General features: G+C 36.9%; 1 protein-coding gene across 4 annotated transcripts in view; it reads right to left on the bottom strand.

Annotated features, from left to right (window-relative positions):
- Positions 1-13,787, bottom strand: part of LOC149556236 (transcription factor IIIB) — a 137,378-nt gene that overhangs the window by 95,018 nt on the left and 28,573 nt on the right. For 2 of the 4 annotated variants that reach the window (XM_089830383.1, XM_089830384.1), the window contains exon 2: positions 3,617-3,770. The exons of 1 other annotated variant lie outside the window; for it this stretch is intronic. In XM_089830383.1, coding sequence (XP_089686509.1) covers positions 3,617-3,733 — 117 coding nt within the window. In that variant the 5' untranslated portion in view covers positions 3,734-3,770. The remainder of the gene's footprint in view (positions 1-3,616; positions 3,771-13,787) is intronic. One more of the 4 variants, XM_089830386.1, reaches the window with a different exon arrangement.

A 13,787-nucleotide genomic window follows, 5' to 3' on the forward strand; every position in this document is an offset into this window, starting at 1 on the left:
CCAGAAGTGTGGGGACAGCATTGAATTAGAAAGCCCTAGTTTTGGAGGGTTTAGGGAAGCAATTTGGGGCTTTTGATGTTGCAGACACTTTGAGTCTAATTCCTCTTGGATATATGACATTCGTGACCTAAGAAGAGACTGTCTAAAGTGGGGAGACTGGGAAGTGGAAATAACTCAGTTCCTTTGTTAAATTGCTCACTTTTTATGCATTTTAGTGCCACCATATAGTGACAGTAGGGTTTGGTCCAAAATAACCCTAGGTAACCTTGTGATATGTTGAATAATGGCCAAATGGATATTTGAAAATCCATAGAGTTAAGTTTGGGCTTTGGGAAAGTTGGGAGTAAATCAAGGATCTTTATCACTAGAGGCCTAATAGGGGCAACTAGGCCTAGAAGACAATTTGAAGAAATTAGAAGGGTTGGAGAGTTGAGAATTGTTTGAAACCCCAAGAATCCTTAAATCCAAGTTATTACCACCAAAATATATCAACCCTAGCACTTGGAACCTTGGTTAGTAGTATTGTTAGGTTTTGAGGACATTCGAGTACTTAAGGCCTTGGGAAAACACTTGTTCATTTTCACAAATTTATGAACTTGTAATTGGGCCATCTATACACCACCCTTACCTCTGCATCACTTCACAATCACACAGTTAATGCCCAATCCCGGTATGGGACACTTCTTCAAGGACTAGACCCCCTTGCTTTCCTAATAGTACAACTGGAAAGAGGAAGATGTGATTGTACTGATGTATTTAGTATTTACTTCTAGTTTGACAAATTGAAACTATTTACTATGTTGCTTCCCACCATCAGCATTCCACGAGTGTGATTTTGTACCCACTATGCATTTATATATATATAAACTCTACTTGTTTCTTTTGTGTTCTCTTTAATTAACTTATTAGATGCATCTTCTCATTAAATTTTGCATAAAATATGTATTTTTAATTAATTTCAGCCATTTTTTTAGGTTCCCAAGTTTTTCCAAGTTTTTTTTAAATAGTCGATTTTTTTCCAATTAAACTTTTGGGGGGCTTGGCAAGTTGTTGCGGAGTCTGAGTTTTCCAACTATGATATCCACGATGCAGTTGGGTGTGAGTAGCAATTTGATAGGGACTCAGATGCTGATAAAGTTGGTATTTCAGTTGGATTGAGTTCCGATGAGTTGTTACAAACATCAATGCCTACTGTCAATTTCCAAATGATTGTCATTCATATTAGTTATTTGGGTGTTGATGCTACAAGAATTGCTTGTACATTGCAAGGATAGTACATAGCTCTACCCTTGGGATTCAAGTGGATTATGTTGTTCATTTTGCCCTGGAATTGCTTGGGAACAAGCAATCTTAGGGAGGGAAGATTGTATTGTCCCCATTTTTAGCAAGCAAGCTCCTACAGTTGGTTTGGTCAGTTCACCATCGCGACCCTCGTGAGTTGACTGTGAGATTTGAGGGTCTCAATTGTGGTGTTATAGGCTTTCCAGCAACCTATGGTTCGGATCAGCTCAATTGAGTTAGAGGAGTGGAGTGATCCTCTCAGTTTTTATTTCGAGCTTTTGGTTTGGGCTCCAAGAATCTTGGAGGGAGCACCTATATACAGTAAGTCACCCCGTCAAGTTCATTCATCGTCTTTCTTCATCAAGATCACTTTGGTGTTGTCAAATTTTGATTATAATGTTTCTTCAGTTGCTTTCACAAGATAGATTAATTATTATTATGTTGAGGTTGTTATTTTTGTTGGTGTTGTATGTTGGTCACCTCAGTATCATAGCTCGTTGGAACCGGGATGACAAATTTTAAATCGTGGGCAAAAGAAACAATGGCCTTGTGTGTCAAATATTATGTTATGGTGGAAAAGGTTCTTTTTGAGAACCAAAAGTAATTAATAATCATATTATAAGGCACTTTATTATATTTTAATGTTGTGTTGAGGAAGCTTCTTAAGTGGAATTCATTTGGGAAACTTGTGCCATTTGGAGATCATAAATATGAGTCCGTTTGATGAGGAAAACAATTGATCATTTGATTATCTTATTTTTCTTTGTCTTCTTTGTCACATTTTTCTAAAGTTCTGATTTTTTGTGCCCTTGTTGAAGTATAAGGGTTTGTTCCTGACAAGTTCATACTAATTCACACCTGAGGTATTGTGAATTAGTTTTATGAGAGTTGTTCTTTATGTCCATTGCTGTATACACTGTGGTTGGGAGATATTGTAATGTTGGGAATCTAGATTTTGGTGTCTTCTCATACTGTTATTGTTGTTGCTAAGAAGCGGTTGTGTGCTAGTTAATTTGGATTTGGTTGAGTACCCACTTGTATCTGTTGTTGGGCATTATTTTCTATCTGCACTTTGGGAGCAGTGTTTTCCAAATCTGCAGTTGCATTTGTTAGTTAAGAATTATTTTGTTGCTGCTAGTCTTCATTTCAAAGTGTTTCAAGGCATGTCTTACGTGTAAGTTCATGGATTATAACTTCTAATTTTTCTAAGTATTCTTGACTTCAATAATAGGAGATATTTTATCCACTAAGTTGTTAAAATTTTGTGAAAATACTCAATATCTAAGTTGATATTACAATATGGAATTTTCAGCTGTATATTTCCTATGTAATATCCAAATATTTGAGTTGAAATTATTATTGCAATATCTTCTATTTTGCTACTACGTTATTGTATCAAAAATTGGAAAACCTCAAAAACAAAAGAAGAAATCAATTTTTCAGCATAGATTGTTTGAGAGCCAACAGGGCTTATTACAACCCATTGGGCAAAAAGTCTAGCCTCAAAAACTGGCTGAAGGGACATTGTAGGATTACACTCTTGGGGAAGCAGTGGTCTGACAGGTGTGGCATCTTCTAACGTGAGTATGGACATCTCAGAATAAGCAGGGCTAACCTTGAGGATCTGATGGGCAGTTGCGTCAGCACAGCCATGCCCGGTTCCAAACAGTGACAAAAATGTATACTCATGAGCACATATTAAAATCCTCATTCAAAGTTTCAGAATCATCAAAATCACAACCAACATCCTTGGCTTAAGGTTTCACCAAGCTCCCATATCTTGAAGTCTTTTATTTACATAGCAGATGCACTTGAGGTTTGCTTCATCAAAGCTGCCATTTAAGGTGTTTGCATACAACAGTCATCAATATTGTGAATCTGTGTCTCAAGAAAAAGGATTTAACTAAGTGCAAAAGTAAATCTATAGCAAGCAGCTACAACTTAATTGAAATTTCCACCAGTTTGTAAGACTGTGTGCCCATCTTTGATTACACTGATCATTTCTTCCACAAACAAAAATGCCAAATGTTACAATATCAATCACATGCAACTGCAATTCACATGCTCATTGTAAAAATTTAGCCTAATAAATCCAATAAATGAAATACTTTTGCATCTACTTTTTGAAGTCAGACAAGGACTCCAACAAAGACAGAATGGAATACAATTCATCTTATTGTTAAGCACATAACCAAGACAACAAAGAAAAGCGTTCAAGAAAGAGATATCCAGATATACATATCAAACTGAAAACATGAAGACACAATCTAAAAATATATAAAGAGCACAGTCCTCAAAACTTTTAAAACCATGCAAATTCTGGCATAGACCATACCTGCATAAGCTTTTTATGAAGTGCTGCATTTTGCGCCCTAATGTTCTTCTCTTCAATTCCAAAGAAAACTCTACATACAAACCAGCATCGTCTTCCAAACCTTAAAAACTGGTCCATACTTCTAAGTTATCTAGCAAATCATTTCTATATGATCCTGTAGACCAGTTAACGAATGCACATCACTTGCAAGAATTGTTTTCCCCTAAAGGTACTTAAACTTCACAGATCATCTCAATCTCTAAAATCAAATTACAGTCAAGAACTATCCAGTAAAAGAAAGGAGGTATCAAGGTGAGATTAAGGTACATGAAAATCTGGAGTATCCCTGTTACAAAATATAAGAAACGTTTTATCACATACGGTCTTATCCTAAACATTACCGATGAGTTGAACAGTAATAGTACTTATCCATCGACTATCAACAAACTTACGGAAAAAGGTAGAAAGGATGCACATTCAGAGTATTTAATTTTAAATATCTTTGAATTATAAATATCTGAGTTTGCAACATAGGATTACATTCAAATTATTCAATTGATTCATGAATGATCATTGAGAATGACGAATTAGTGTTCAGCACAACTGCATAGAATTGATATCAAACTGAGGAAAAGATACTTAAAAGAAGACTGATGGTAATTTCAAGATTCTTTCCTGGATGGGTATATCCTGCAGCTTCTCTCATCTCTTTCCCAACTCTATTCATGCATATATACACGTTGAAGCTCTTAAAGGGCTACTGGATTTTACTCTTTTAACATCTAACAATAGTGAAACATTAATTTATTATTTACCCATTTTGCAAGAAAAACCTAAACTGCTGTTCAAGATTAATGACTCTCAGTAAGTTCTTGAGGATTGTGAAAGAGTTATTGATGTAATTGAACAGCATATCCCAAAAATTTCTAGTGTGGGCTAAATCTTATGATGGGAAGCAGCCATTTGCAGGATGATGGAATGTATGAGATAACTTATATGCAGAGGACAAGGAGTCTTTTGTAATAATCTTCAGTAGTTTTATTTTCATGCTCACATTGTGTTTGTTTGCTTGTTTCACAGATTTTATCAGGAGTGAAGCGTACCGTTTGAGAAAATTGCATAAACTAAATATGACAGTTTTAACTACTAAATTGGCATCTGCATACATCATGCTTCTCAGCTTCTGTATGTTGTCTCTACCCTGCTGTCATTATTTACCTTTCCCACAACATGAACTCAACCTAAAAACTTAGGGCAAAACCCTGTTATCATCAAAAACTCCACCTCTATATAATAACTATTGAAATAAATATAGGGGCCATTTATAATGCATGTTATATAGTTTATAGAGTTCTCATTTTGTCCCCTTTCTAAATTGCCCCTAAATCAACAACTGCATAAGGTTAGAGTTAGGACTTTACTATGTATAGAGTCTTCTTCAATCACAATAGTGGACTATAGTTAGTATCCATTCATTATCACAATACTGTAGTCAAATTTCCCTTACTAATAAACATGAAAGATTGCTGAGATTTACTTCAATGTACTTCAGTAATGAAGATGAGAAGATGATCAGACATGATTCTGCTACACTATGGCTGGTAAATATAATCAAATATATTTAATCTCGGAGATATGCATATGTGTACTTATTTATAAATGTGGAATGTACGCATATATCACAGAATAAGTAGAATCTAGTAGATTTCTGATATACACATATCAAGAAGATAATACGATGCCACTGTTTACCACTGAACTGATACATACATACATACATACATACATACATACATACATACATATATATATATATATATATATATATATATATATATATATATATATATATATATATATATATATATATATATATATATATGAGTCTTCTCTTATTTACTGTCTGTCCTTCCTCCTACCCTATTCTGCCGAATGGAATGATCGTGTATTTTCTTTGATACCATTCAAATGGGTTTCAAAAATTGTGTATTCGCACCTTCTCAGAAATGATGCCTTTTCCTGACTATAACATATTAAGTCTTGATTAATAATTATCATCCACTGATTGTTTTCCATTTTTTGCACTTCAACAAATCTGCCTATGCTCTGGCATGTGCGCTCTTTGGTGCCTGTGCCTGTTTAGTGTGTATGGTGTCTCTTTTAACCTTTCTTCTATTCAGGGAAATTTGGCTCCGGGCATTGTGCAGCCCAAACTCCAGCTAGCAGGGGATCAAATCCATCCCTTTGTATTGCCCCCCCCACACAATCATTGAGGTAGAGTTCAAATCCCATTATTACCCATTTTTAAGGCATGCTTATCTCGAAGCTAACAATAATTGTCCTAGAACAATTTGGCATCTAACCCCTCTTGTGCAGCTCAAAATCGCTTGTCAAAGACAAAATGTTGAAATTACTAACATCTTTGTTGCAGGTTTGATTGTCTAAGGGTCTGTTTGGTTGGTGGAAGATGAGTGGAATTGACATTTGCAAAATCCGGTTATGATATTTTTTGCATTTGTTTCAAAAAAGGCAAAATGGAATTAGTTATTCCAACTTCTGATTTTACCTCAAAAATCACATTTCCAATCTTCCCTCTCTGGACTAGGAATTGAAAATTAAAACCTGGTTTTACTTTTTGTGGAGTTGCTCAACTTTTTTTGGAGTCCACCCGTGATGTGAATCAAACCAATTTGAAGTTTAGTCTCGCTCTGTGTTCACCATAGTCACCATCACACTCCTTGTCTTTCTCCATTGTTTCAGTCCCATGACGAGATAATTACCAACAACTAACAACAGTAATTATAGACCTATTCCTCATGAGTGTCCTAGCACAGTCCTACCTAATGTGCCCTAATATACCTGGGTGGACAAGGAAGTTACAGCTTTCATGGTGTAATATATAACTGGCGATTTCTCATACACATTCTATTTTCACATTTTCGGGTGTGGAACTGTCCATCTAATCAATCCCTGCACATCTCTCAGCAATATCTATTTTACCGAGACATATTGTTCTCCGACTATGGATTGATGATATCCTAGTGTCAATCCATCTACGTAGTATATAACTGGTGAGGGAGCACCATAAATGTTGTTAAATGGACAGAAAGCTGCTTTTCTCATATTGAATGGGTTTTGGGATTAATTGTGTTAAGGTCAACATGGAGAGTGGGGCTGAGAATAAACATGGAAATGCAGGGGAAGCGGAGAAGAAGAGGGGAACATTAAGGAATATTAAATTGCCATCAATAGGTTGTCTTTGGCCATCTCTTCCCTAATGTGTCGCAGCTAATAGATGCCCTCCCAATTATGATAAATATACAAGCCACCACCAAGATCTAGTACAACATGGTGAGAAGATGTCTTAACCAGAGATCATTGTCTGGCGTGGAATATGCAAAGATGGTATCGAGTCCTCCCAAATGTAAACCATTCAAAATGTTTTTTAACATTTTCATTTTCAGGGTTCGGAGTTTGGTCTTACTTTGTGTTTAGACGTGAATTGGACTGGTTCGGATTTTGGTCTTGCTCTACGTTCACCATTTCTATTCCAATTCCAATTTGACGAACTAAACGCATGAAAATGTATTTTCCCAAACATCTTTCAAGTGAACCAGACAGTTCTAAAATCGCAAAAATTGTTTTGAAGATTGCAAATTCGAGATTTGGCTAATTCGAGATTTGTAAAAAATCTCGATTTCTACAATTCTACAAACCAAATAGACCCTAAGAGTTTTTTTTATTTACTAATGTAGAAACATTTTAATTTCCAATCGGAATCAATCACTATATGTCATGTTTGGCCAGTTTGCAATTGGTGTCTACTCTCCACTTGTGTGTTACTACGAACTTAAGTGATCAAAGGTGTTGTGTGTATATCCTCTCCCCTTACAAGCTTGTGTGACCTTAGGTGTAAGAGAAATACCAACACCTCCTTTAGTTTTATTCTTTTGATCACCTCAAGTGTTGACCTCAACTCCCGTGTTCCAACAAAGCATAAAGAATGGGGGGTGAATCAAAAGACACCCCATTTGGAAGTAGATCCTCATCAATCTTGTCTAAACCCCCAAGAATTTATACCTAAGGGAAGTGAAAATAAAGATCGGGTTATTGTCTCCTTGCAACTATTTGGCATTAGTCTCCTTCACCTATGGATTTGGGCCTGATATACATTGTGTATTTACAAGACTCTCCTAAAGAAATAGTTCATCCTAGTTTAATTTCTTTTGGTCATTATTCTTTGTGGTGCACTGCTATTGGGGAGAGAAAATGCTTAAATTATATCTTCCTAGGATCAAGATAGATGCTACTTTGGGCAACGTTTATCCTCCAAAGTAAGAGGTGAACAGTGATCAATGATCATACGAACTCTAGCATCCTTCACATGGTACTGTGACACTAAGGGGATAAATTTCACCATTCTTTTAGAGTGGGGAAAAATGTTAGCATTGTGACTCTGAAATAATACTCCTACTTGAATAATTATAGGTTTGTATAAGTACTTGGTGTCTTCTTTTTCAAAACACAATGCTCTCCTTTAATCCAAATTGTGTGTTTGTGTGTTTTAAGTATACCCCTTAGTCAAGCAAACAAACTATCAACCAACCATCGAATCTTTCCTCCAACCATCCGATTCAACCTTTTATCCTAATTCCTTATCCATCCAAATCTTTTCCAACTAATTTTCCATCCCAAAATTAAAATATTTGACCAATCCTAAATCTGATTTCATCCTCCATCCTCATCCTAAAATGGTAAACCCTATCCTTCTAATCTGCCATCTAACTATAATCCCTCATCTTAAATCAAAATCCAACTATCTTAACCAACCAATCATACATCATCATATTCTCACTTTTATTCTTAAATTCAATTTCAACCCTCATATTTAATCTTAATTCTCATCCTTCTAGTCCATCATCTTCATACCTTCCCCGAGTCCAACTCTCTCAACTGACCATTTCTCCATTATCATATTCCTTTAATCCTCTCACCCAAAATCATCTCAAAACCTCACCTTTCACAATATCATCCATTTTCAATCCCAATACTTATAGGAGACCTTGTCCATCCAAACCAAAATCCACATCTAAACATCATGGATCGGATTAAAAAAATATTTATGTTAGTTCAAGCATCTATGTCAAACTTTATTTCTCCAAACCAACCAACCCATCAATCATATCAATCTAACTCATTCATGCCTTGAAATTATCCATCCTCCACCTATTCATGTACCTCACCCCAACCCACTTTACCATATCCTTCACCAATTCCACCTCGACAAATGAAATCCGATCTCTCTCCTTCCTTATCCTTTCTCTGCCTTTCAAAAGGGATAAGATAAGATAAATTTATTAATGTCCAACGAGAGACGACAATGATCTAAGGGATTGAAAAACGTACAAGGCCACAGCCAGTAGCGGGAGCACCAAATGGTGTCCCCAGAAGGAACAAACAGGAAAGAAAATGAACAAAAAAATGAGATTGGATACTCCTTACAGAAGAGTAGTCCAAAACCGAAGGATATACTCTAGGGCGAGGGTGGGCCCTAAAGCATCTCAAATAAGCGCTAGAGATAGGGTGATGTTGTCGAGTGTACCCTCTGCGAGATCTCATAGATCTAGTGAAACCCGAATAAAGGTCGATGAACCGCTTTGTCCCCTGGGTAGGCGACCTAGGATTGAAGGAGGTGATGAGCTGGTCTGAAGAGTATCTCGACGAGAACTGAAGCTACAAAGTGTGATCACAAAGTTGCATGGCCTCCTGGAGATAAAGGGCAATACATCATGGATCGATGTACCTAAAGAATGAAGAAAGGATCCTACACTCCCTGAACAAACGATAAAACCTCCCCCTAATCTCATAGTAGATGGGGTAATGGAAAACAAAATGGATCTTTGTCTCTACCTCCCCAAGGGGACGAAGGCAACACACTCTATCCTCCCTTTCATTATGGCGGTCAGTCTGTACACGTAACCAATGGGAGCCCACTCTAAAAGATCCCAAGAAGATGCAAAGAGCATGAGTCTAGCAACAAGTGAGGTACCAGGGGCACACAACAACCCCATCTTGAATATTCGTGTAGTGCTTAGCATAGAAAGCCATACTCGGTCGAACACCCCCAGAGGGTTACTCCATGTTGTAATATTGTATTGTCTACAGATGTTCATCTTGGTGTGCTCATTCAGCTCCCGCTAAGAGAGAAGGAGGTGAGCGGGGGCATCCAAAGAGAACTAGAAGGGGGGGAAGCAATCCATCGCAACCCCAATCAAACCAAGAAGAGCAGAGGCCTAAGTGAACTAGTAGCCCTCCTAGTAGGGTCGGAACCTATCACCTCCTTGAAAGAGCATAAGCCAAATAAGAATATTGAGGTGACCCTTAGTGGAGTCTACAAAGCTTTGAAGCTAATGGAGAAACCAAACCAAATCAAAGATGGTCCCAAGCCTGAAAGGATGAGCCCCAAACTTGGCCAAGATGACATTGCGAGGGAGTGGATCGATGACATTTGAAAATGCACTGAAGAAGGGTTTGGACTCTCTCGACCAAAGCCTAATCCGACTCCACGAGAGAGGGCCCCCACACAATAGAGTCATAGAGGACAGTCGGCCTAGCCAAGAAGTCCAACAGGAACATCTTGGTCGTAGTATCCTGGAGGTGATGTATGAAGCACTATCTCTCAAGCATACCCAAGGAACCAAGGCCCTTATTAACCCGAGGCTACATGGTAGGTCTCAAATTGAAACGGGGTCTAGAGAAGTTAACCCCTAGGTAAATACCGAAGGATGTGATCTGAGTCTCCTCGCCTAGAGTGAAAGTGGAGATGTGAGGTCTTCCAGTAGTTGAAGACCATCACCTGAGTCAGGCCCAGGTTCACAACTAATAGCCACAAGTCACAAAAGGAGACCAACCCATCAAGATGTCGCAGGAGACATCTTATATATCATCCATGTCTCAATATTACCTCTCATCCACATATCCCTCCCATTCAACACCTTCGCACCCATCATCTCCCCCATCAACATCCCAATCCTATCTTTTCATAACCCCTCAATCACTAATACTTGCAACCCAATTCTCTCAAACTAAAATCCTTCAATCCATAATCCTAGTTCTATGATGTGTCCCCTTCTAGCGCTTATTATAATATTATTACTTTATTACTTTAATGGTAATCTCTTGTGTATAATTTAATTTAGATAAGATCAATTACTTCATCTTCTTAAGTTTCTTATCAAAAACTTTCTATTTTGTACATTTGTAAATTCTTTATAATGTTTGTCTTGATCATTTGTTAATACATCAAATATTTTACCAATTAATTCGCATAATACGGTACCACAGAAAAATCTTCTTTTGAAAAAACTATAATTTCTTGAATGAAGTTCATCTTAAAATTTTCAAAAATTCTTTCTAAGATTTGTTCATTCGTGTTTTTTTTACAGAATTTTGTCTGTAATTTCTCTAAAACCTGACTAGGGTTTTCATGTCATTTTTTAGCAATAGTTGGGCGTCACATGTTTTTTCGAACTGCAAATCGTAAGCCATTTTTGTCTAATCATCTTTTGCTGGTCCTTTTTAACGATTCCCAATTGTGTTTACTTGCGACGACTCTTTTTCTGGGCTCCTTTTTTTTGTTGCAAGGTCAATTTTCTGCAACACAACTTTCAAAAATTACCCTTTTTTTGAGCTTGAGCTTTTTCTACAAATCGCAAGCTATTTCCTTCTGCAAACTCGCATTTTTTACAATCCTTTCTTCTACAATAGAACAAACAAAAATTTTTTGCAATTCTCTGCTATAAACAACTTTTTCTATGGTCATTTTATGATCTTACAAGGGTTTTTTGGCCATTATTTTGTTGTTTAGATTATCTAACCAAGAGAGCTTCCATTTTTCTTCCTAATTTGCTTATTTTTTCAGCTGGCTAGGGTTTTTTTTCAAAACTCTCTTTTTTTGTCCCGGATTGAAAAACTAGTTGAAGATACTTGGGTGGGTTTTTCGAGATTTCAACTTGGTTGTCAAAATTTTCTGGGTAATTCAATTTCTATGTCCTCTGAATTTTATTCTTATTTCAGGTTCTTTTTTGGGTTCTCTGAGATCTCATCTAGGTCTTCGTTGAATTTTTCTCGATTAGTCAAAAAAATTTCTTGACATCCATGCCAATTGTCCTTTATACTATTTGAAATTTGTATGTGCATTTGGCTTTATTTTCTAAAATGGGATTTGTACTTTGAATTTGTACTATTGTCTCTTCCATAGTTTTCATTTACCATAAATTGGGAAATGTCTAAGATGGCATCATTGACAAACAAAAATTTAAAGGGTAATCAAAGATTCAAGGGCAAGAATTATAACAACTGGAAGTAGTGCTCGTTTATAATCTTCGTATATCGTCACCTTGAGTTGATTGTTTTGGGCACATAGGCTAGTCCTACCTCAACACAAGTAGATATAGACAAGTATGATGACCAAAATCGTGAAGCTATCATGCTTCTCAAGCTCTTTGTCTTAGATTATGAGTTGCCTCATATTCCTTCTAGCAAGTTTGCAGCAAACATTTAGAAGCATCAAAAGGAGTTGCATGAGACATCTGACAAAAGTCAAGCATTCTTTCTAAAGAACTAATTGTTCTCCATCATCATGGATGACCGCATGTCCTTACAGGAGCATCTCACAAAGATTGAGTACATTTGAGATCAGCTGAAAGCCACTGGTCATAAAATGGAGGAAGAAGATATGTTAGTCATCATCTTGAAGAGTCCACCAAAATCTTACAAGTACTTTATAGAGACTCAACATTACTTCTATTGATATTAATCTAATATTTGCAGTGTTGCACCTAAAATGTGAAATACAGAATTGAAGTGAACAAGCTATGGGGCATTTCTGATGATATTGAAGTCTCAGTGCCTAGATCTTTAGCTGCTAGGAAACAGGTACAAAGTATACAGTAGTTATAGGGGCAGCGAGATACATCTACTCATATCTTACATCAAAGAGCAGGGACTATGTCACACCTACACCATCCTTTTCCTCACCTACACATAGTTCAGTAGGAGATAGCAGCAGAAGGAAACGGAAAGCAACTACAAGTCATAGTGGTAGTAACCACATTGCTCTTTATTTAGCATACATGCAAGGAAGCAGTTAGATGATGTTGTTGGCGATTTCTTCTTTTCCAATTGCATCCCTAAGCATGTGGCTCAATCTCCTTATTTTGAGAGGATGATGCCCATGGCAGTGAAAGCGGGAGATCCATCATATGTGCCACTAGGTGACCACAAGTTGAGGACCATAGTGTTGGATAGGGCCTATGAAAAGGTTGGGATCTTGATGGAGCAGATGAAGGCATGTTGGATGGATTCACACTGCAGCATTATCATGGATGGGTGGATGAACATTAGTCATCGTCCACTCATCAACATTATGGTCACATGCAGCAAAGGCTCATACTTTTTGAGGGCAGTTGATTATTCAAGGCATCATAAAGATGTTGATTTTCAGTTTCATGTGCTTAGAGAAGCCATTGAGGAGTTTGGGCCAAAAAATGTGGTCCAAATTGTGACAAATGTAGGTAGGGAGGCTTGTTGAGGCAACCTATGGGCATATTTGGTGGACTTTGTGTTGTGTGCATGCCATGAACTGTAAAGTTTCTGCAAGTTCTACTATAAATCGAACTTTAATAATACCTTCTTTGTGATGCTTGTTGTAGATGATCTTCAATAACCAGACTTGAGTGAAGTGATAAATAAAATTCTGGAAATGTTTTGTCTCAGCAAGTATTCGTCTAGGGCAATATTGTTCAAGGAGCAAACTATTGTTATTTGTGTCTCCTTTAACTAAAACCACACCCTATATAAATATGTCAACCAAAGGGCAAGTCCCTTGAAGGGACATGACCCTATCTTGGTCGGCCCACAATTGCATTCTCATAATCGACGCTCAAAGGAAGTCTTGGTTTGTAATCAAACTTAACTAAGATTAGTTAAGTTAATACTTAAACACAATCATCTAAAAGCAGAGGCTGATCATGCCTAGACAAGGAGCAATTTATATATAGTCCTTCATAAGGCATTTTGTGCAAGATAAGATCTGTGTGATCTACACAATCAGATCAATATAGTAATCATACTTGATATTCATACTGAGAGATAACATATCTAGCATCATCAATTACGATGAATAAGCATA

The sequence above is a fragment of the Cupressus sempervirens genome, chromosome 5, assembly GCF_028749045.1.
Source record: "Cupressus sempervirens isolate cs-2001-9-10 chromosome 5, ASM2874904v1, whole genome shotgun sequence".
Lineage (NCBI taxonomy): Eukaryota > Viridiplantae > Streptophyta > Pinopsida > Cupressales > Cupressaceae > Cupressus > Cupressus sempervirens.